Genomic DNA, 22,364 nt, shown 5'->3' with positions numbered 1-22,364 from the left:
ATACAGATGCTTTGCATCAAGGAAATAAATCCACTGAAGAAATGCAACTGAGGAGCTGCCCTCCAGGGCCTGGAGCTGGGCTTCTGGTGGAACAGCGAGGCCCCCTTCTGGGCAGATGCAGAGCATCCCAGCATGGCTCTGCAAAGCTGCAGTTCATCAGAGGCAACCCCTGCCGCAGTCAGGAAGCATGGATACCTAGGACTTCCTGCTGTGGATACCCTTTGAGGGTTGTGCTGACACTTTCACATTTTAGTTTTGCTTTCTGTTTTTTGCCGCGCCGCACGGCATGTAGGATCTTAGTTCCCTGACCAGGGAAGGAACCCTTGCCGCCTGCAGTGCAAGTGAGGAGTCTTAACCACTGGACCTCCAGGGAAGTCCTTTTACATTTTAGATTTTAAATTCTAAATCTGGATTTTTATAAAGAGAAATCATTGTGCTTGATTTCAGATGAAACTAACCATAATTCTGCAACCAGCATTCCCACCACCAAATGGCACGCCCACCCCTTCTACCCCGTTCTGTTTCTTTTTGCCATAATTTTTATCACCCTCTAACATACTGTGTAATGTGTTATGCTCATTATCTGTCTCCTCCTGCTAGAATATGAGCTCCATGAGGGCAGGATTCTTTGTTTTGCTCACTGCTTCAGCGAACGAACAGAGCCTGGCACAGTTTAGCTGTTCAATAAACAAAGAAGGAGCTGTCCATTTCTGCATTTCTTTTACTGTTAAGACTATTCATCTTCAAAGAAGGCATAAATAAGATTTTACAATAGCAGTATGCTGTAATTTTTAAATGATACTTAAGCACTTGTTTTAACAGTATGTATTTTCTCTAAATGCTTTATAAAAGCAAAAGTCTGCTCTAAGGACCACAGAATCACGGTCTATATGTATATGATTCATATACAATTTCCAAGGAAGTCATATCCTGCCCCCCACACCCTGGGAGAACATAGTGGCTGCCAAGAATGAAGGGTCCGAGTCTGAAAGGCCAGACCTAGACCAGGTGTCCATAGGGCAATGCGTTCCATGCAGACACACCAGGTAACTGAGGCCCGATATACACATCCTCTGAAAGTCAGCACTTCCCTGGACCGAGCATAACGATTTTGGCAGGAAGAGCAGGCACTGCTTACTAATTTCTAAAACGTCAATCTTTAATTTTTCCCCTTCTTAAAAATGTTCTTCCAGCTTGTGGAAAATCTAGGAGTTGTTTGCAGTTGTCAGACTTTTTAAAAGTGCTAATTTGTTCCCTTAACAGAGCAAATGATGAAAAACCATTTTCCCATGGATTAAGGACAATATATAAACATACGATTCAACAATGTCAACAGCTTTCTGTCCAAGAATGTCGTCCAGGAACATGAGTCTTTCATTAGAACAAGTTCAGGATTTCTGACATTCCTTTTTCCGAACCTTTGATTTTGGTGCTGTGAAAAGAATAGAAAAGAAAAGGAGAAAATGAAGAGGTAGGCCCGTGCAGACTCTCTTCGTACTGATTTAAGTGAAGTACACACATACAGTAGCGGAAAACTGACCATTTGGATTTTCTTGTTTGTAGAAGGTCTTTAACATCTCCACTGCTTCCTCAGCCCGATATCCAGGGATGCACTGATGAAACGAGAAAGCTGAGAATGAATGTAGGCCTAGGAAAATGTGTATTGTATCCCACAAAAACTGCAATATATACATAATTATGTAAACACATTTCCAGTGTTAACACGCCTTGTGGATATTAGTAACATGGGTAAGGAAGCATATTTCCCCCCCAAAAAACCAGACATATGGTCTCAAACATCTCTCTCGATCAACTAATTACTATGTCTCAATCAACTACTGTGTGATCATAATACAAATCACTAGCTATGTGATCTTGGGTAGGATACTTAAACTTTCTATGCTTCGGTTCCCTCATATGTAAAATACAGGGAATTATGGCAATTAACCCAAAAGGATTTTGTGAGGATTAAATGAGATTAGATAATATAACCCCTGTTAAATACCTGGCATATCATTAAGTGCTCACTAAGCACTAAGCTATTTTTATCTGCTCTTCTTTACTGGTGGCCCATTAAGTGTTTGATTCTATAGAGCTAGGGTTGGCAGTCCACAGCTAGAAGTGGTCAGCTAAGAATGGTTTTTATATTTTTAAAGGATTAAAAAATAAACAATATGTGACAGAGATGTAAGTGGCTCACAAAGGCTAAAATATTTACCCTCAGGCTCTTTAAAGAAAAAATCTGTCGATCCTTACTACAAAGGATGTTTTTTTGAGTGTTCAGTTTGTTCTATCTTTGGTAGATTCCTTCAGAGAAGTGATCAACATGTGAAAGAATAGAAATTGTGGTAACAGCAGGGGGATGAAACTTAAACTTGCCTTAACGATAGAGAATATTTAAAAAGAGTGAGCAGATCATCTCAGGGAAAGAGTAGGAATAGGCTTAGGTCGTGAGTGAGAAAACCAACTGATGGGGGTGGGGTGATTATTAAGGGAGTGCAAGGAAAGAAATGAAAGCAATAAAAATGAAGTCAAAATATATAGGGCTTTGAAGGCGTTTGGACTTGATACGCTGCCCCCTTTGGAGGTGCACGAGTGATGCAATGAATGGAGGAGATACCAGGGAATCTTCCATCTGGAAGCAGTGCCCAGGAGAGGATGGAGCCAGCACTGGGCCGGCGAGTGTGGTCCACTGCTCAAGATGAGCCTCCCTTTCTCTTGTGCTTCAGCTGGCTCCTGCCTGGGCCCACAAAGCCTGCATAAACCTTCCCCATCAAAGCCACCTGCTACAAGTTCGATGTCTTTGGATTCCACATGTAAGGGAGATCATACAGTATTTGTCTTTCCCTGGCTTATTTTGCTTAGCATAACACCGTTGAGGTCCAGCCATGCTGTTGAAAATGGAAGAATTTCCTTCTTTTTTTATGGCTGAATAATATTCATATATATATATATATATATATATATATATGACCATATATACAATACTTTCTTTATAGAAACAGAGAGTAGAATGGTGGTTGACAGGGGCGGAGGGGGTGGGGGAAATGGGGAGACTTTTGTCAAAGGGTACAAACCGTCAGTTATAAGAAGAATAAGTTCCAGCATGGTGACTATAGAGAACAATACTGTATTGTATGCTTGAAAGTCGCTATGAGAGGGGAGCTTAAGTGTTCTCACCATAACGTAATAACAACAACAAAATAGTAGTTATGTGAAGTGAAGGATGTATGAACTAACCTTATTGTGGTATAAACATTTTGCTGTATACATGCATCAAATCATCACACTGTACACCTTATAATCTCACAATGTTGTACGTCAATTATATCTCAATAAAGCTGGAAAAAAAAAAACAACCGATAATCTTCCTTCTACCCTGTCCCCCACGCAAGCTGATACCCTGCTCCTCCCAGAGAACGTTCCCGAATCGTGGCCGTCACTTTTGCAGCTCTCAATTCCTCCCCAACCTCATCCTCACTGGCTTGTGCTCCCAGGATTGCCCTCTTAGATATCTCAAGGGCCCCTATTGACCAAAACACTGGTCTTTTCACTCTCCTCAACTCTCTGCAGTCGTGGAGACTCCTGGCTACACGTGCTTCTCTTTTGAACCCTCTCCTCCCTTGGCTTCTCAGTACTTCATCTTCTAACCATGTTGGTGAGTACGGCGTTTCCTACACTGTTCAGCGTTCCTGTCCCCCGGGTCCCCCACCTCTCCTCATTGTCTCACCCACCTGCACAAAGCACTCTCCTCTCAGGTAGAGTTAGAACCTTGGTTTTCCACCTTGGCTGCTCAGTGGAATCACTTGGGAGCTCACTAAAAAAATACCAATGCTCCCCCTCCCTCCACGGCTTCCAATTCAGTGGGTCTGGGGTGGGGACCAAGCACAGGCTTGGGTCCAAGCTCTCCAGGTGATTCTAATGTGCACTCAGGGACCAGACTCACTGAGTTACAGGTGGAGAAGGAAACTGGATCCCTCTAAGCTACCAAGGTAATCGTTTCGGGCATCTAGTATAGCTACGAATTTGTGGCTTTAACAGAAAGCACACATTCTTAATTAAAATAATTTTTTACACAAGGCAGGTAAAGTAAATTAATCACCATCTTCTTTGAAAAGAATAGTTCTGTAGGTCTCCTCTATGAACTTTAATGCTGTTTATAATACAGTATTAAAAGAATCTATAATTCTGCAATACAAAAACAGCACCCTACCTTCCACAAATTCCCACCTCACCCCTACCCACACCCTAAGCCAACCAAATAAAAGTAGAAAACACAGCATCCAGAAGCCTGGGGTATCGATAGTTTCTCTAGAATCTCAAAACACTGTAAAAAAAAAAAAAACATATTTTGGCATCAAATCTGGAGATGTGGCTTCAAACCATGGCCATTCATTTTGATGGAGCCAATCTGGCCAGGTACACACACTGCAAGTGAACTTATTTTTTTGTTCAACCAGATACTGTTGGATTCTGTGCAGGGACGTGCAGGAGAGGATAGTGTGCACTCAGTGTCACCGGCATGTTGGTCAAAAATGTTCCCCCATGTCTGATATCCAATAGCTCATCTTTGTTCTGCCCAGAAGCTTTGAGAAATTCTTTAGATCTTTCTCACAAATGAAGTAGAGTCAGCAATTCACTTGCGAAGAGTTATGTAAGCAAAATTTGAGCTACTGATAGAAGCAACTGGAAAAAGCAAATCACTTTGCATATTTTTTTAATGATCAAGCTAACTGTATTGCTTACTCTCCATCATTCCATTACAATTTCTTTTCTGATGTGATGTCAAAAGTCATCTATTCTCAAAAGTGCAGGAGTTGTTAAGAAAGCCAATGTTCAGCTGGCAAAACTCAAAATAGAATGTTTTCCAAATCTTGTTCTCAGTGGGATTCAGCCAAATTTAGCCCTTCATAGGTACTTAATATTCTCCCAAGAATATCTGAGGTCTTTGTTGTTAACTACCCACCATGTCCAGCAAGTTGTTAAGTCCTTTTCTTTTTAAAGCATAATACTTTTAGGATTAACCTTACATCTGGAGAAAAAAACAATCAAACCAGTTTATGGAAACTGCTATTTGTCTACAGACCAAATGCTGAAATATAAATTCCTACTGTTCATAGCCTTAAACATAAAAACTTTGGGAGAAGTGGCAAGGTTAAAGGGAAAGTAGAATTTCTAAGTGGATTCTTGGGCCTGGGGGAAATTTCAACATTAAAAAGGCAGGAAAAAAAATAATGAAAACAGGTATCGATTGCTAGGCACCAAAAATAGTACAGGGCAATCAAGCAAAACGACTGACTTTGTGCAAAATCATTGTACATTCACTGTAAATAGCATCTACTGTTACCAAGCCTCACACAGACTTGGTACAGCGTGGAGCCAGGCGTACGCATGGATGGAGAACGCCCACAGTGGTAGGGTCCTCAAACATAGCTGGAGGCATGGGTGAAGACTGTTAGAGGAAAACTCAGAAGGCTGGGGACTCTCCTTCTGGAGGAATTCTGTTAATTAAGAGAGCTGAGCACTCACCTGGAAACGATTACCTATGGTCTTACACTGAGGCATCAATGACCTTGACCAGAGGTCCCAAGAGCCCACCTGTTTCTAGCGTGGCTTCTTGGTGTACTGAGCACAGGCTAACTATTTGCAAGCCCATCGTGAGATCACAGTAATTAGAAAAAGGGGAAAAGTATAACAGTTCATGTTACCTGAAATGGTCTCCCAGTATTCGGTAGATCAGCAGAGGCAATATCTAGAACAGAGCCACAACCACCAAATCGTTCATTCTGACAGCCATAGACAACCAGCGGGATTTCTAAGGAAGAATTAAGGTCCTACAAAGGGTGTGCAGTTCAAGTGCCTACTGTGACAGAACTAGGGTGGGTTTATACCAGCTAGCCTGGAGAGGAAAGGCCATGCTGCTCTTAAAAACAATTAAACTGAGACTTCCCTGCTGGTGCAGTGGTTAAGAATCCACCTGCCAATGCAGGGGACACGGGTTTGATCCCTGGTCCGGGAAGATCCCACATGCCGCGGAGCAACTAAGCCCGTGCGCCACAACTACTGAGCCAATGCTCTAGAGCCCACGAGCCACAGCTACTGAAGCCCACGCGCCTATTGCCTGTGCTCCACAGCAAGAGAAGCCACGGCAAGGAGAAGCCCGCTCACCACAATGAAGAATAGCCCCCACTGGCCACAACTAGAGACAGCCTGCATGCAGCAGCAAAGATCCAACGCAGCCAAAAAATAAATTAATTATCAAAAAAACAGCCACACTTATCAAAAAATAATTAAACTTAGGCTTCGTCTTAAAAATCCAGTTACACAATCCAGTTACACAAAAGAAAGAGATTTAAAGAATATAGAAACTAATGTGTCACAACTGCAAACGGAATGAAAACTGACTGTGTAGCTGCTGAATGCTCAGAGCTCGGCGCTCTCTCTGATCTTTCCTAGATGATTTTTTGGAATCATTAGAGAATTGGAGCCAGAAAGGAGGCAGGAATTTAATCCAGGGATTTTCACCTCTTAAAAATAATAGATTTTTCCCTGTTCTTTCCTCAAACAGATACAACCTGTGACCTAGTACGAGCCAGACTAAAGCAGAGCCACTCTGTAAGGCAGGATGGGCAGAGAGCTTATAAAGCGGAAACTGTACATATTTTCATATTCAAAACCCTCTCTATTATTTTTAAAGTGATTAAATGATTCACACACAGCAAAATAAGTACATAAAAATACGCAAGTATGAAATTGAGTTGCTGAATTATCAAATAATTTTTTAAAAGATCTTTAGAGGTTAACTTGCTGTATTCAGTATTTGTGTCGCTTATTCTGTGAAAGACAGAATTCAAAGAGCTGTAACTTTATCAATTTCCCATTTATTTACAATTATAGTATCATAAATGATTTGTTTTTTCCTTTGTATTTACTTCTGACTTAAAATTTTTCAAGCCTTCTATGTAATAGGTATTCCTGGCAAAAATAAACAATAAAAACATATTAACAGAGAAAGAAAAATTTTAAATCACCTATAATCTCTTCACTAAAGGCAAAACAGATGCATAATCTTCAGATCTTTTCCTATGCACACTGTTTTATAATCTAATTTATGGTTTATCTTTACCCAACAGTTTGTCATGTGTTTCTTGCTCTAGCTTACTTAATAGTTATATGTTTATTGATATTAAAAATGAGGTAATTTTATTATTCAAAAATCTTTCCTAAAAATTTTTTGACCAAGGGATACTGTATTTTATAATGTGCACCTCCTATAATTTGTTTCATAAGTCTCTGTTTTCATGTTGTAGAAATGGGTTATGTTTCTACTATGATGTGTGGCCATTTTCGAGTTCACAGGAAGAGTACGAGACATTAACCCGTGAAGTCAAAGGATACTCATCAGGCGGAGAGCGGCTGCGCACATGATACACGGCTCCACGGTGACGTACAGCACCATGTGTTCAAACACCTCAGAAGGACTCTTGCCATGTCGACGACACCAATCGAGGGCCTGGTCAATGGCCACCATTTCTGCATGTCGAGTAGCCTGAAAGAAGAGGTGCTTGCATTGACCTTGTTGGCTACATGCAACTGTATTTTACAAATATTCAAAAGTAAATATGAAAAATAGGCCTATCATTTCTGCCAGCGTTTTAGCAAATAAAGGTTTCAGGACACCCTTAGCAGTTGACACTCTAGTTCCTAGTTCAAGTACCATAACCTCACCAACAAAAGACACCTAATCTGAGATGCCACACGAATTATGCTCTATTTTTAGTTAAGTACCTAAATACTTTAGGGGACACTCTTTCAATTAAAATGCCATAGAGAGATAAGTCTCAAAGAAAAAGTGTCTGTGGTTCCTGAATATTTCAGGGGACACTTGAAATTTTCCTAAGCATATGTTCCAGTTACGAATGTTTTCAAGGCTGTCACTGACCTCACTCTAAGCAAATCTATATTTAGAATATCATCACTGGAATGTCATCACTTGTATTTTCTTTGGGATGAGATTTTATATACTGGCAGACTCTAGAGAGAAGCAGAGATTTGGTATCAGTCTCAGATACCTCATGGGAGTAGTTGAGTAGAGGAGAAATCACATAGTCTGGAATGAACCACACTTCAATCTGAATCCTGACCATGATGTTACTGATTATACAGCCCTGGGCAAGTTACATAGCTTCTCCAAGCCTTGGTTTCCCCAGTGTAATACTGGATATACTGGTATCTACATCTCATAAAGCGATCTGAATTATATGAAGCACAATGACGCATAACGTGATATATGCACTCTGCTCTGTGATAATTATTGATAATAGTCATGATAATCATGTTTATCAATAAACTTACACGGAACGTCAACTATGTATACGCCACTGTGCTAAACTCTTTGTGGGAAAAAAAGTCTCTGTCCTCAACGAGCATAAAATTCGATGGGACAAACAGAAAGGTGTTCATTTACCTGTGACATAGGGCAGGGTGTGGAAAGTGCTGGCACAGTGGCCAAGGTACCATGGAAGCCAGAGGCAGATGGGACCATTGCTGGCCCAGAATTAATATAAACTCGGAGCTGGAAGGTGCTTTAGCAAAGAGGTTCCCACACATGACTGCATACCAGCACCAACTGGGGAGCTTAAAAAAGAAAAGTGTCCCCAACTCGGGTGCATTTTAAAATTCAGATTCAGAACTACTGAATCAAATGTCCCCATAGTTCTCAAGAAATAATCGTTGACATAAATCACCTCAATCAACTCTTTTACTGCTGAAGAACCAGAAGCTAAGCTACATTAGGAGGTTACTAAAGACACACAGCTGGGAGAGGTGATGGTGGTGGTGACAGAGGGTGATGGTATCAGAGCCAAAAGTAGGATTGGGGTCTCCTCATTTGGGGTCAAGAGTCTTGCTATACTGTGATTATAGGGTAATCTTCTATAGAGCATAGAAAACTAAAAATAAATCCAGGTTAATTTCAAGGTGTGTAAGAAACCCAGGTCACTGGGGGTTTAGATGGATGTTGCTAGGACATTCAGTGATCTCACCTTAAAGATATTGTACTGAACTACAAAATACACATAGGGAGAGATGACAATTATTTAAAACACAAAATTCCACTCCTGCATAAGTGTGTGTATATTCACCAATTGCTGTATTATGGTCTATTACTTATCTCAGAAGCATTTTGATATCCACATAACAATTGCTTCGTGAATCTGGGTTCCTATTTTGCTTGTGTTTCACTAAATCTGAGTTTTCTTTTTGATAGATGTGATGGATGAACTTTAAAGTCCTCACAGCACCAGTTCCAACACCAGCTTGTTCTCTGGCTCCCAAGTAAGATCAAGGTCTGTGTGAGTGGTATTAAAGTCATAAGCTATCCTTGGGTCCACCTAGCACTTTTCATAATCCTAAAACTTGATACTTCATTTATACTCACTGTGACACACTGTTGTGATACCATGTTCAGGAAGTGTTGCCTTAATTCATGAACTTCTCAACCTAACCACAATAAATTAATGTCACACAAGCTTTTAAAGTGTACCTGTAGATAGAGACAGCAGGTGGTGGAGACTGTATTTCACTGAATTATCTGATTTAGGAATAGCTTCCTTTATACAATCTTTTTATACTTCCATAGCTATCAACTGAGGGTGACTTTTTAATTTACCACAAGGAATACACTATTTAAAGGTACTAAAGGATACGATATGAATTAAATTGATGTGTTTTATAAAGTAGAATTTTCATTAAAAAAATCAACATGTATCACTTTTATGATCAGAAAAAAAAGGGCATTCAAAAAAAGAGATGTTTAGGGAAACCATCCTTCCACTGATACTCACGGGACTCTACACAGACCCATCTTCTAGTCAACTATGATAAATTCATTCCACACCTACCACCACGTCCATATGTCTGCAATTATACTATTCAACTCACATACATTTTTGGTTTGATTAACTTCATTTCTTCCCTTCCCTACAACTTCATTGTTGTAGACCAAAAGGCAGCCAACAGGAACCTCAATATTTTCTAGGGCTTCTTTGGCCTGAAAGACAAAATGGAAAATCTAAGAGGTAATGTTCAAAACACGAAAAGATGGTAGCAGAGAAAAGATGCAGCCTGAGCAGTACACACACGTACAAACACCAGAACAAAGAAATGCAGGTCAGCCTTCCCTTTTCTCAGACATATTTTAGTATTTAATGCCTTTGTTCTCTATCGTATCCATATTAAGGAGACTCAGGAACAAATCCCTTTCATGGGTCCTGAGTCCCCTGACTTTTTTCTTCTCACTGGAGGGAGAAGTAATCAAAAGACTGCTACTGACTCTTTTTGCTATTGACTCTTTTTTTTTAATTGCCAGGGTCTATGCACCTTTTCTGAGATAGTGTATATATCTGCAAAGAGGTAGAAGAATAAGTAACATTTATAAATCTTTTATTAAAATTCTTTCCTTGTTGAAATGCTGCTTATTTTTTTGTTTCTTTAAAAATTACAGAAAATATCCTCTAGAGTTCCAACAGCATAAAGGTGACCAGACTGGATATCTCCCTGTGCCCACAATTTCTGCTCTAAGTGAGACAATAAAGTTTAGGAGCACTCTATACAAAGAAATAGCATAACGACTTTGGAAAACATTTTGGAAGTTTCTTTAAGAAGTAAACATACATATAGCCTGTGAACATATAGCCTATTCTACTCCTAAGTATTTATTTAAGAGAAGGGAATATATGTCCACCAAAAAACCTTGTAAAAGAATGTTCATAACAGCTTGATTCATAATAGCCAAACTCTGGAAATAGAACGGGTGCCCATCAACAAAAGAATGAATAAACAAACTGTGGTATATTCACACAATAGAAGACTATTCAGCAATAAGAAGAAACAAACTACTGATACACACAACAACATGGATGAATCTCAGACATGCTAAGGTAAAAGATGTCAAACACAAATCATGTGAAGTACTAGAACAGACTAAACTAAACTACGATGAAAGAAATTGGAACGGTGGTTGCTTCATGAAAGGGGATGTGTAGATTGGAAAGGGACACAAGGAAGTTTTCTGTGGTGGTGAAAACTTTATCTTGATAAGGATGTGGCTTACACAGATGTCTGCGTCACTCAACACTGAATAATACATGTAAGAACTGTGCATCTCACTGTATGTGACGTATACCTCAACTGAAAGACACAAATGAGAAAAATAAGTTTAGGCATAGTTCCAGCACCATCCCAGGAATGGCAAACCAATTTATTATATTTGCAAAGTCTCCCCTCTATCAGAGGCTGCCCATTTTTCTTCTAGCGCTATGGCTGAGGGAACTCCAGCAGCTCTGGGGCCCAGGACAGCTAAGGAATACTTCTTCAGGCAGAGAGCAAAAACAGGCAGGTTACCTCTGGGATGCCCTGATACCACAGGTGAGAGAGAACCTTAAATGGGTGCAACCTTTGGACTAGTATACAATCATTGCCACCTCACTACAATTAAAAATCCCAAGTACAGCTGTTTCTAGAAAGGCACAGCATTTCCTACTTTGGCAGGCTGGAAGACCCTTTGGAAGGCAAGACTCCCATTTAAGCGGAGGTATTTGCACACACCATAGGGCATATAAAGTGCCAAGTTGAAGCCTTAGCTGAAAACAGAGTGTTCCATCTCCTGCACTAGCCTCTTGCTCCCAGCTACACTATTTACAGTAGCAATAACGTCCTATCATAATGCCAGCGTGGGTTCCTTAGCTGCTTCAAGCTTGCTCAACTGACACTTATCATTTGGCCAAAAGCGCTGAAAGGAGAGGCACGTGGTGGGAGCATATTGTACTTCTCTCCCATCTGGAGTGGTGGGATAGAGCTGGGGCATGGAGAGGTGTAAACAGACAGTATCTGAAGCAATAAGACCGCATTCCTCAGAATTGTGTCATGAACTACCCACAGGCTAGTGCTGTCCCAGTTCTGTAAAAACAGTTAAAGCATACCCAGTTTATGCAAAGTTTGAAAGACTGAAGAGTTCCAAGGTTTGGTGACTATATACAAACAAATATACAAATGTACCACAGGCTACTATAGAAAGGAAAGCCAGGAGGAGGACTGACAGCTGGGGAGGGTGGAGACTAAGTACTGGTGCAGTTAAGGCAATCATCGCACGAAGAATGAAATTTAAAGTAAGCTTAAATCACTATTCTGACTTAACTATGCCTGTTTTTGAACTTTATATAAATGGACTCACGGCGTATATATTTTGTCTCTAGCTGCTTTTGTTTCACATGTTTTCAAGTTGCATCCATGTTCATTCCTGTAACTGTAGGTCACTTTCATTGTCCTATATTACTTTGTATGCATATACCACAGTTTATTTATACAATCTGTTGAAAGATGTTCGGGTTGTTTCCACTTCTTGATTATTACTAATAATGCCGTATGAACATGTTTATACCTGTCTCTTCAGGTACTATTAATTTCTGTTGAGTATATACCTAACAGTAAATTTACTGGGTTAGAGGCTATTGTGTGTGTTTGCCTTTAGTACAATAGATACTGCCAGCTTCCCAAAGTGGTTGTAATAATTTACATTCCCATGAACAGTGTGTGAGAGTTCCCGCTGCTCTACATCCTCACTGACAACTGGAATTGTTAATATTATTTATTTTGGATATTCTGATGGATATGAGGTAGTGTTTGTGGTTTTAATTTTCATTTCCCTGGTGAGTTAAGAGGTTTACCATTTTTTCGTAAGTTTACTGACATTTGGATCTCTCTTGTGAAGTTCCTGTTCAAATATGTTGATCAGTTTTCCTTTGTGTTGTTTGTCTTCACAAAAATAAAAAATTAATTGAAGGAAAACAAAATAAAATAAGCTTAGGATGACACATAACCTGGGGTACACAAGAGAGACAAATCATTTTTTCATCCATCAAGTATTTGTTGAGGATCTTGAAACAGGAAAGTTACCCTGGGTTATTCAGGTGGCCCTAAATGCAGTCCTAAGTGTCCTTATGAGAGAGGCAGAGAGAAATCTGACACATAAAGTATAAAACACTGTGATGATGGAAGCAGAGAGAGAGAGTTGAAGATGCTACTCTATTGACTTTTAAGATGGCGGAAGGAGCCATGAACCAAGCAAGGAATGTCGCTCTAGAAGCTGGAAAAGGCAAGGAGACACGTTCTCCTCTAGAGCCTCCAGAGGGCGCACAGCCCTGCTGACAATTGGTTTTGGCACAGTGAAACTCAGTGTGGACTCTGGGCCTCCAGAACGATAAGAGAATAAACTTGTGTTGTTTTAAGCTATCAGATGTGTGGTAATTTGTTACAGCACCCATAGGAAACTAATACACCCTGTTAAGAGGAAGAAAAGATAAGCTAAAACGGGAAGAAAATATTTACAAACCACATATTCAACAAAAGTCTAGACCTGGACTATGTAAAGAATGCTCAAAATTCAACAGTGAAAAAAAAACTGTTAGAAAACGGGCAACAGATATTTAAAGACATTTTATCAAAGAGGGCATACAGATGGCAAATAAGCACATGTAAAGATGGTCACAACATTAGCCATTAGCGAAGGCAAATTAAAACCACAATGAGATTATCACTACACACTTAGCAGAATGGCTAAAATAGAAAGTATCAGTGCCAAATACCAGCAAGGCAGAGAAACAGGATCACTCATCTATTGCCAGTAGGAATGTAAAATGGTACAGCCACCCTGGGAGATTGTTCGGTAGTTCCTTAAAAAGCTAAACATGCACTTAACATATGACCCAACAATTGCACTCCTGGGCATTTATTTACCCAAGGAAATGAAACCTTATGTTCATACAATACACAATTTTGTATACAGACATGAATGTTCAGGGGAGTTTTATTCATAATAGCCAAAATCTGGAAATGACCCAAATGTCCTTCAAAGAGTGACTGGTTAGACAAAGTGTGCTACATCTATCCATGGAAAACTACACAGCAATAAAAAGGAATCAACTATTAATTGACTCAAAACTTGGATGGATCTCAAGGAAATTATGTTGAATGAAAAAATAAATCCCCAAAGGTGACACAGTCATGTATAAAACATTCTTGAATGACAAAACTACAGGTATGGAGAACAGATAAATGACTGCCAGGGTTTAAGGTTTGGGAGGGATGGTGGCTATAAAGAGGTAGCATGAGGAAGCCTTGTGGTGATGGAGCAGTTCTGGTGGTGACTACACAAAACTAAACAGGTGACAAAATTGCATAGAACTACACATACACACAGACACACGCACATACACAAACGCTTTAAGGTTAGCACATAAAGGTGATGAAATCTGAACAAGCCCTGCAGACTGGGTCAATGCCACATTCCTGGCTCTAATATGTTACTACAGTTACAGAAGATGTTACCATTGGAGGGAACTACCTGAAGGGTATGTGAGCCTTCTCTGTATACTCTGTGGCAACTTCCTATGAATCTGTAATTATTTCAAATTGAAACATTAAAAAAAAATAAAGGTGGAATAAACTGAGAAGGCTCTTACAATGGCGATTAAGAAGAGATGCCTACTGAGGTAGGAGGAAAACCAGGAGTATCTGGTGTTATGGAAGATCCAAGGAAAAAACTAGGCCGAGAAAGAAGGGTCAATTTGGGTGGAAGGGAGGGAATGAAACCAGTGACCTGAAGAGTGACTTGCCTATAAGTTACATTTCTAGTTTCTATTACAACAGACTGTTATGTCTACATCTCAAGTGTTCTGATTCTGAGCTTGCAAATATTATTAGCTTAGAGCTTACTGAAGAACCTACCTTGATCCAGGACTATTTTAAGCACTGTATTAATTCATTTAGTTTATCACCCTATGAGACTGGCTCCGTGAGCTTCCCCATTTTACAGATGAGAAGACTGAGCCATGGGAAGGTTATGGAATTAGCCCCTGTGAGGGGCTGGGACTAGAGCCCAGGCCATCTGGCTCCATCCACTCACTTGTTCAACAAGTCTTTGTGGAGCACCTACCAGATGTCAGGTTCCTGGGCTCTCTGCCATGGCTCTGTCTCTAATTTCTACTGTAATTACCGTTGTTCAGCTACTTTATCAGTGTTTGGGTTCTTAGTAGGTCTAGTTCAAGGGACAAAAGGAGAGGGGACATTTAGCAAGAGAGTGAGGCATAGGAAGTTTAAAGATTAAAAAAAAAACTGCGAGAGTAAACAAATGGGGAGCCATGTGACAAGGATTTTCTGTAAAACTATCCCCTGAAGAATTCTATGTGAGGCTATGTGGCCATTTCAAATGTGCAGAAGAGAATCCAAGAGTAAGAGGAAAGGGAGTAAGTGGCCAGGGAGAAGGTGAACCCAAGCTGCCCAGTAGGGTTCCTTCCAAGTCCTGACTTGTTCACCTGGAAGACAGCCGGGGCCACGCTGCAGGGCCTGGCAGCCCCTCCACCAGGGTCTCCAGGTGACGGGGCTTGTGCCTTTCATTCTTTCCTTTGGATTTTCTCTTTTTCCCTTCCAGCAAATTATCTCCTTTTAACTCTATTTCCCAACCCTGAATATTATCTTCCTACTTCCTTAGATTAACGTGTTTTCTTGTGAAATGCCTTCCTTTGCTGTCCAAATTAGAGAGAAAATGTGAGTGAAGGGAGTATTTTAAAAAGGCAAATAATGTTGTTGATTAAAGTTGTTGCCAAGCTCACAGTGAGGGGGTGGGCAGCTGGAATGGCGAGTTAGGGAGGAGGTGGTGAGAATAACCCAAAAACTCCATGGAAGTGAGTTTAGAGTGAAATGCTTTTCAATTAAAAAAAATATAGATGGGTGTGTTTACATGTATATAAAACACATGTGTATATATGCATATATCAAATATATATTTGCTTTGCTGTCACATTCAAAATAGATTTAATTAAGCTGAAAAGAATTTTCAACTCATCCCATCTCGTACTTTCCAATACTCCCACCAACTCTTCTGTCAAGTCTGATCACTTCTTTATGAATGCACAAGAACTCAGGCAAGGTGGGTCTGAAGTGTGTGCAGGTAGGTTTTTAACTCTCTCATCTTTTTTGACAGGAGCCAAGGCTCAGTTACTATTTAAAATGGCAACTTGGTCTTTCATAAATTAATAAATTATCAGCTTTCAAAACTGAAGAATGAAATCTCTCTTCTTCCTGGCCCAATTACTGGTATCTACTCCAAAAGTCTTTAATGTCATTTCTATTGCTCTTTAAATGTCATTTCCTTCACTCTAGTCAGACCCCGCAGGTTACAGACAATGACAGCTCTAGGATGGAAGAGATTTTGGAGTTTCTCTAAAGCCGTCGCTCCCATAAACTACTATCTAGTGATGCAGTGGTAAAAGGAGGAGAGATGGGGACAGACTGCAGAGTGCACAGACTCTTGGTGAGTCCCCAGGTATATCTCCTACAAAAGAAAAAAAAAAAATCAGGGGAAAAGACAATTTAGCCAGAACAACTCTTAGGTAGAAAATAATAACGTTCAAAAGGTCAAACTACGCTACAGCTGTTACTGCTAATGACTCTCGGAAGCTCTCTTTTCCCTCTACAACATTAAATTCCTCAACCTGGCACCGAGAGCCTCCCAACTACCACCCACGCTTCCCACCAGCCAAATAAGCCAGCCTAACTTTTCATTATCCTTCTAGGTCCTTGGTTCTTAAACTTTCCAGAGCCCCTCTGAGAATCTGATGAACGTTATTTATGGACTCTCAAACGTGAAAAGGGCACATGTACATGACACTTTTATACATAGCGTCAGGGTTTATAGATCCCCCTAAAACCTGGGCTCCTGTTAGGAAGCCCTATTCTGAACAAACAGCTGGATCACCTCCTAACCTAAGACCAAGTCCTCCATTTCTTTGGACTTGACGGTTCCTCTGCTTGCTCAACCTTTCTCTCCTTTGCCACCCACCTACATCCCATTTTCCCTTTTTAAAGTTAAGAAAGCATCCTATAATTTAATTCAACTGACTTGCTCAGGACTTTGTCGCCTATTATCTGATAGTACTTTATATCTGTCTCTTATTTGGGACCCTGAACTTGTTACCATTAACTTTTTCATTTGTGCGTGGCTTAATTTCATCCATTAAACAGTATGCTCCTGGGAGGCAAGCACTAGATCCAAGCACTAGCAAACCTGTTTTGCTCACCTTTGCAGGCCTAGCACGCATCACAAGGCCTAATACACAGGAAACACTAAATCACGCCACATTTGTTACAACGCATGTGTCTGTGCTTGTTTTCTTTTTGAATTTTCCTCAGACCTAGCACAATATTATAGTAATACTAGGCGCCCAGAAAATGCAACAATAATACGCAATTGATTTATTCTAGAAAACTTGCAACTTTTCTCCCTCTATCTCTGACCCTCTGGTAATACACACACACACACACACACACACACACACACACACACTCACACACACATACACACACACACTCATGCTTTCTTTTTTCCTAACTATGAAGTAAGTATGTTCAAGGTCAAAAACCTGGGGGTAAAAAAATCCACACATCAAAAAATAAAAACCACTCAATCCCAACACTCCAAAATATGGTCTCTGTTATTATTCTGTGACAGAAAGTTTTCAGGTTTTTTTCTATGCCTGCACATACATGTTCGCAGTTTTCTAAAAAGTCAAATAGATTTATACTATATAAACAGCTCAACAGTCTGCCTTTTTCATTTAGAAATATATTACAAACACTTCGCCATGTTGAGTAATATTTTTTCAGCACATGATTTTTTAAACTTAGATGGTGCTCCTTTACATGAATATTTATGATTCATTTAACTAGTCCCCTATTGTTTAACTAGAACATGGGGCTATTTTTCAAATTCCTCACTATTATAAACAAGGGAAGAACTTTATATCTCCATCACTTCCTTATGAATTATTCCTAGAAATAGCTATAAAATACAAAGGGTTCCTACAATGTGATTTTTTAAAATAAAACTAATAATAAAATTGGGCAAAAGAGGATATGCCTAGGCAATTCACAGAGAAAAAACAATCCGAGTGTCTAATTAGGATGCTCAATACACTGTAGTCAGTGGGATGAAAGTGAACAGGCAGAGAGGTCCAGTAGGGCGCACCGGAGAGCAGTGAGTGACCAAACACAGCACAGTACAGGCAGGGCAGGGTGAGGACAGGTGGCTGGGCTCAAATCACAGCTCTCTCCTTACCAGTTCCCTAACTTTGGGAAGTTTACTTCACTCTAAACCTCAATGTCCCCCTCTGAAGATGAGGCCAGTAATAATACACACCTGATAGGGTAGGGCTACTATGGGGCTTATACACTATGGCCTATATGAAACACTATCCACGGCACTGTGTCTGGAATGTAAAAGTGCAACACTGTTATTCTTTTATTTGATTCTAAGCCTACACCCTTAGAATTATATGCTCTGATGATTAAAACAATAACCTTTATTATACACTTAGCTCTCCAAAAGAAAACTGTCATGAAAAATAGTGATTTTACAAACAATAATAAAGTGTAGAGAACTTTCTTTAAAGTTTGATAAATTTATCAAAGAACAACAAAAAAAAGTAACACAGATATTATAATACTTCTCACCTATAACATTGCCAAATATTAAAGAGTGATAATTTCAGGGCTAGTGGGAACAGGGGTAGGACAGAACATTCTCATACACTGGAGATGGAATTATGACCATTTCAGACCAGTGCTATCCAACAGAACTTTCTGTAGTAATGGAAATATCCTTTGATCTGCACTGTCCAATATGGTAGCCACTGGCCATGTGTTGCTACTGAGTACTTGAAATGCAGCTAATGTGACTGAGGAACTGAATATCTAATTTTAGTTCATCTTAATCAATTTAAACTTAAGTAGCCACACGTGCTAGTGGCTACTACATTGGGCAGCATAATTCCAGAAGGCAATCTTAAAATGTCTAGATGGTTTTAAAATACATACATCCTTTGTCCCACTTTTGGTAATCTATTCCATAGCAATAAAAGTATTATGGAATGGGGGTGAGGAAAACAAACCAAAATAAGAAGTATTTACGTCTAGAAAAAGATATTCACAATCATAAAGAAAATACGCAATTTCATTTATTTAAACATATATATGTCAAAAAATAAATTTGAAAAAACCTAGCACAGAGATTTAATATAAGAAAAAAGTATATATGTCTGTTTACACATGGACAGAGATACATGGAAGGATGCTCCTAAAATTTTTATAACATTATCTCTGATGGTAGGATTTTTAGGTAATTATTACTTAATTTGTTGAATCTTTTTATAGTTTGAATTTCTTATGACTATGAATTATTTATATAATCAGAAAAAGAAAACATTAAAATATTTTCATTTGGGGAAAAAAATACCATAAAGGCATTACTGGATCAAAGGATAAACTAGTTTTAAGGCTTTTTTATATATACATAGCAAAGTTGCCCTCTAGAAAGGATGCCCCAATTTCAGCAACCAACTAGCCAGCTCCTCACACACACACCCTTACCAACAGCAAGTATTATAATTTTTTCACCTTTGCCTATTTAACAGGTGAAAAATTGTAACTCTTTTTAACTTGAATTTAATTTATTACTAGTGAAATCGCACGCTTGTTCACTTGCTAGTTATTTGTATTTCTTTTAGAATAGCATGTTCATATCCTTCGACTTTTTCAAAATTAGGGTGTACATCTTTTCTCATTAGTTTGTAAAAGTTCTTTATATATTAAGATTATCAAACCTGTCCTTTTATTTACATTGCAAATTTATTTACATTGCAAATTATTTACATTGCAAATATTTTCCCTCTTTGTCATCTGCTTTGTTACTTTGTATCTTATCTTTTTAATATGGAGAAATTTTCAATACTTATATAACTAAAACCTATTCATTTTCCTTTTATGTTTTCTGCCTTTGGTCATATACTTTAAAGAATCCATCTCCATTCCAATTCCTCCAGGCCTTTGCCCAACAAATGCTAACATCAGAGACAAACATTCTAATTACTTGAACTGGTCATATAAATATGTGTACTCTGTACAAGTGCTGTGGGGATGCTAGTATCCTCCCTATTACTTGTATACTGGACATTTCACTTTCAAGTTCCTCAGAACACATTAATCAGAGATTAACTTGCTGCCTCCAGATTTGGTACCAGCTGTGCTTCTGGTCTAATCATAAATTCTTCTCAGAAGTACATAATACACTTTCAATTACTTCAACAATTCTTTGAAATAATTTAAGATTTGAAGTTTCTTTAGTGGGGAGGGAATGGTTGGACAAAGCCCAAGGTTTATGACAAGCCCTTTTTTCCCTTTTTTAAGTCCTGGAAGAAACATATACTATTGGCCAAAACCAAAAAAATAAGTGCAAACTAAGGACTTCCTTGACCCTATGTCGATAAACTAGGTAATCACACCCCTAGGTGTTTATAATCTAATTAAAAGACAAAAATGTCAAGGCCAGAGAGGGCTTAGAAATTACTTGGAGTTCAACCACCCCGTTTTATAGAGTAGGAAGCAATACCCTAGGGGGATAAAGTGACTTGCCCAAGGTCATACCAAAAGGTAGTAAAAAGACTCAAATGTTTAGTCCAGAAGACTAGAGAATAGTACAAAGATATGAAAGGATGGAAAGAAAACACATTTCTGATACACAAAGTGGAAAAGCTCAAAGACTGATTAAACTTAGCTGTTTATGGAACCACTACTGAGTCCTCTATGACAGCAACTCTCAAATTTTCATCTACACAAGCTCCACATAAATACTTTGAGGAGAGTTCCTGAAGCAAATGAAAATAAATGGAAGAGACCACGAATTCCCAGTATTCCAGCATTCCCTGGCCTCCAGGTCTCTCGCCCATAGAAAGATATAAACGCAGCTTAATCTGAGATATTTTAGTCTTCATGTGCATTTATTACCATCCTCACTACTTATAAAGATGCTGCCCAGGGACTTCCCTGGCCATCCAGTGCTTAAGACTCTGCGCTCCCACTGCAGTGGGCACGGGTTTGATCGCTGGTGGGGGAACTAAGATCCCACACGCCACGCAGCGCGGCCAGAAAAAAAAAAAAGGCGCCGCCAGGCATATGATATTATTGAAATGATTTGGGGTAAGGAGAGTGAGATTTTTGATATCACATGAAAACTCCTTGTCTCCAACTTGGAGAATTTAGTAACATAAAAGGAGTTCAGGACAAACAACTCCATATTACAAATTACAAATTAATTATTTAAAGGTACATGTGAACATTAAAGTATCACACAGAAAGTTATGCATCCTGTAAGTTTAACGGGGGAAATAAATTTTGAAGTGGACTTAAAGAGTGGGTCATGAAATCAAATCAGGGGTGATGACCAGCATTTTTTTTTCCAAAATGCAATGAAAGAGAAATACCAGGAAAACTGTACATAGGAAGATTAAGTACTGTTCTGTAAAACTTTTGTTTCAATTTTATCTGTGTGTGTTTACTGGAATGTAATACAAAATAGATTTTTTTTTTACTGTGAGTGACTGTCAAAAGAGTATGAGGAACAAGTTTAAATTAACATATGCATATATGTGTGTGTGCATGATTTATATATATATACATATATGCCAAATAGACTTTTATCCCTATTAAAGAGTTCGATGGGACACGTAAGTATGGGTAAAGCTTGGATTATACACAAATCTTATTAGAGCCCTCCTTAATCAGGAGTCTTGAAAGGAGTGAGGGAAGTGAAAGGATGGATGGATGGATGGATAGATGGATGAGAATCTGGCTGTTCAGGTACTTGTTTTTATCCTGCTCTCTACCGGAAACATCCTCAGCTTCCTTCCTTCTACTAGATAGAGTCAAGAGGTCATAAATACAAAATAATGTGACTTCGAGGATTTGCGAATGTCCACAGGAAACAAGGGGACGCAGCACGCCCGTGCCAGCAGCCCCCGAATAGGGATGTTCGGCGCATACTTCAAACAAGTGAAAAATAAATAATTTCTGTATTTCGTCTCTTCCTTTCCTCAGAACCACTGTGAGAATGAGCTAAAAAACATTTCAGGAGAGTAAAGCCAGGTGTTTACCCAGAGAATGCGAACTCCATCGAGATTACTGAGACCAGAAAGCACCCCCGGGGACCTTTACTCGAATGCTTCGGCCAGGATAAGCCAGAGAAAATTCCCACCCTATACATCCACATCCCGCCCCCTCACCATTTGCATCGCCTGTTCCATCCACTTTTCGGTCTCCTCCGCCAACACAGAGCACGCGCCGCCCGTAATCTGCGTGGACCCTACCTTCGCCTCCATACTGCACCGCGGCAGCCTCGCTCAGTGCCGGAGGCCGCGGCGGAGGAGGAGCGCTGGCAACGGAACGCGGTGGGGGCGGGCTCTCGTTTCCGGGGGAAT

At 39.6% G+C, this 22,364-nt stretch overlaps 1 protein-coding gene across 1 annotated transcript; it reads right to left on the bottom strand.

Moving 5' to 3' along the window:
* Positions 1–1,141: 1,141 nt before the first annotated feature.
* On the bottom strand, positions 1,142–22,306 carry ADAT2 (adenosine deaminase tRNA specific 2). The gene is made up of 6 exons (XM_065888992.1): positions 22,170–22,306; positions 9,947–10,051; positions 7,399–7,549; positions 5,709–5,815; positions 1,541–1,613; positions 1,142–1,432 (listed from the first exon to the last, which is right to left on the bottom strand). The coding sequence occupies exons 1-6, from the start codon at positions 22,263–22,265 to the stop codon at positions 1,389–1,391; spliced, it is 576 nt and encodes a 191-aa protein (XP_065745064.1). The 5' UTR covers positions 22,266–22,306; the 3' UTR covers positions 1,142–1,388.
* Between the last annotated feature and the right edge of the window lie 58 nt (positions 22,307–22,364).

This window comes from Phocoena phocoena, chromosome 12 (assembly GCF_963924675.1).
Source record: "Phocoena phocoena chromosome 12, mPhoPho1.1, whole genome shotgun sequence".
NCBI lineage: Eukaryota > Metazoa > Chordata > Mammalia > Artiodactyla > Phocoenidae > Phocoena > Phocoena phocoena.
Note: the sequence above shows the minus strand (reverse complement) of the source record. Positions and strands in the feature narration are given on the sequence as shown.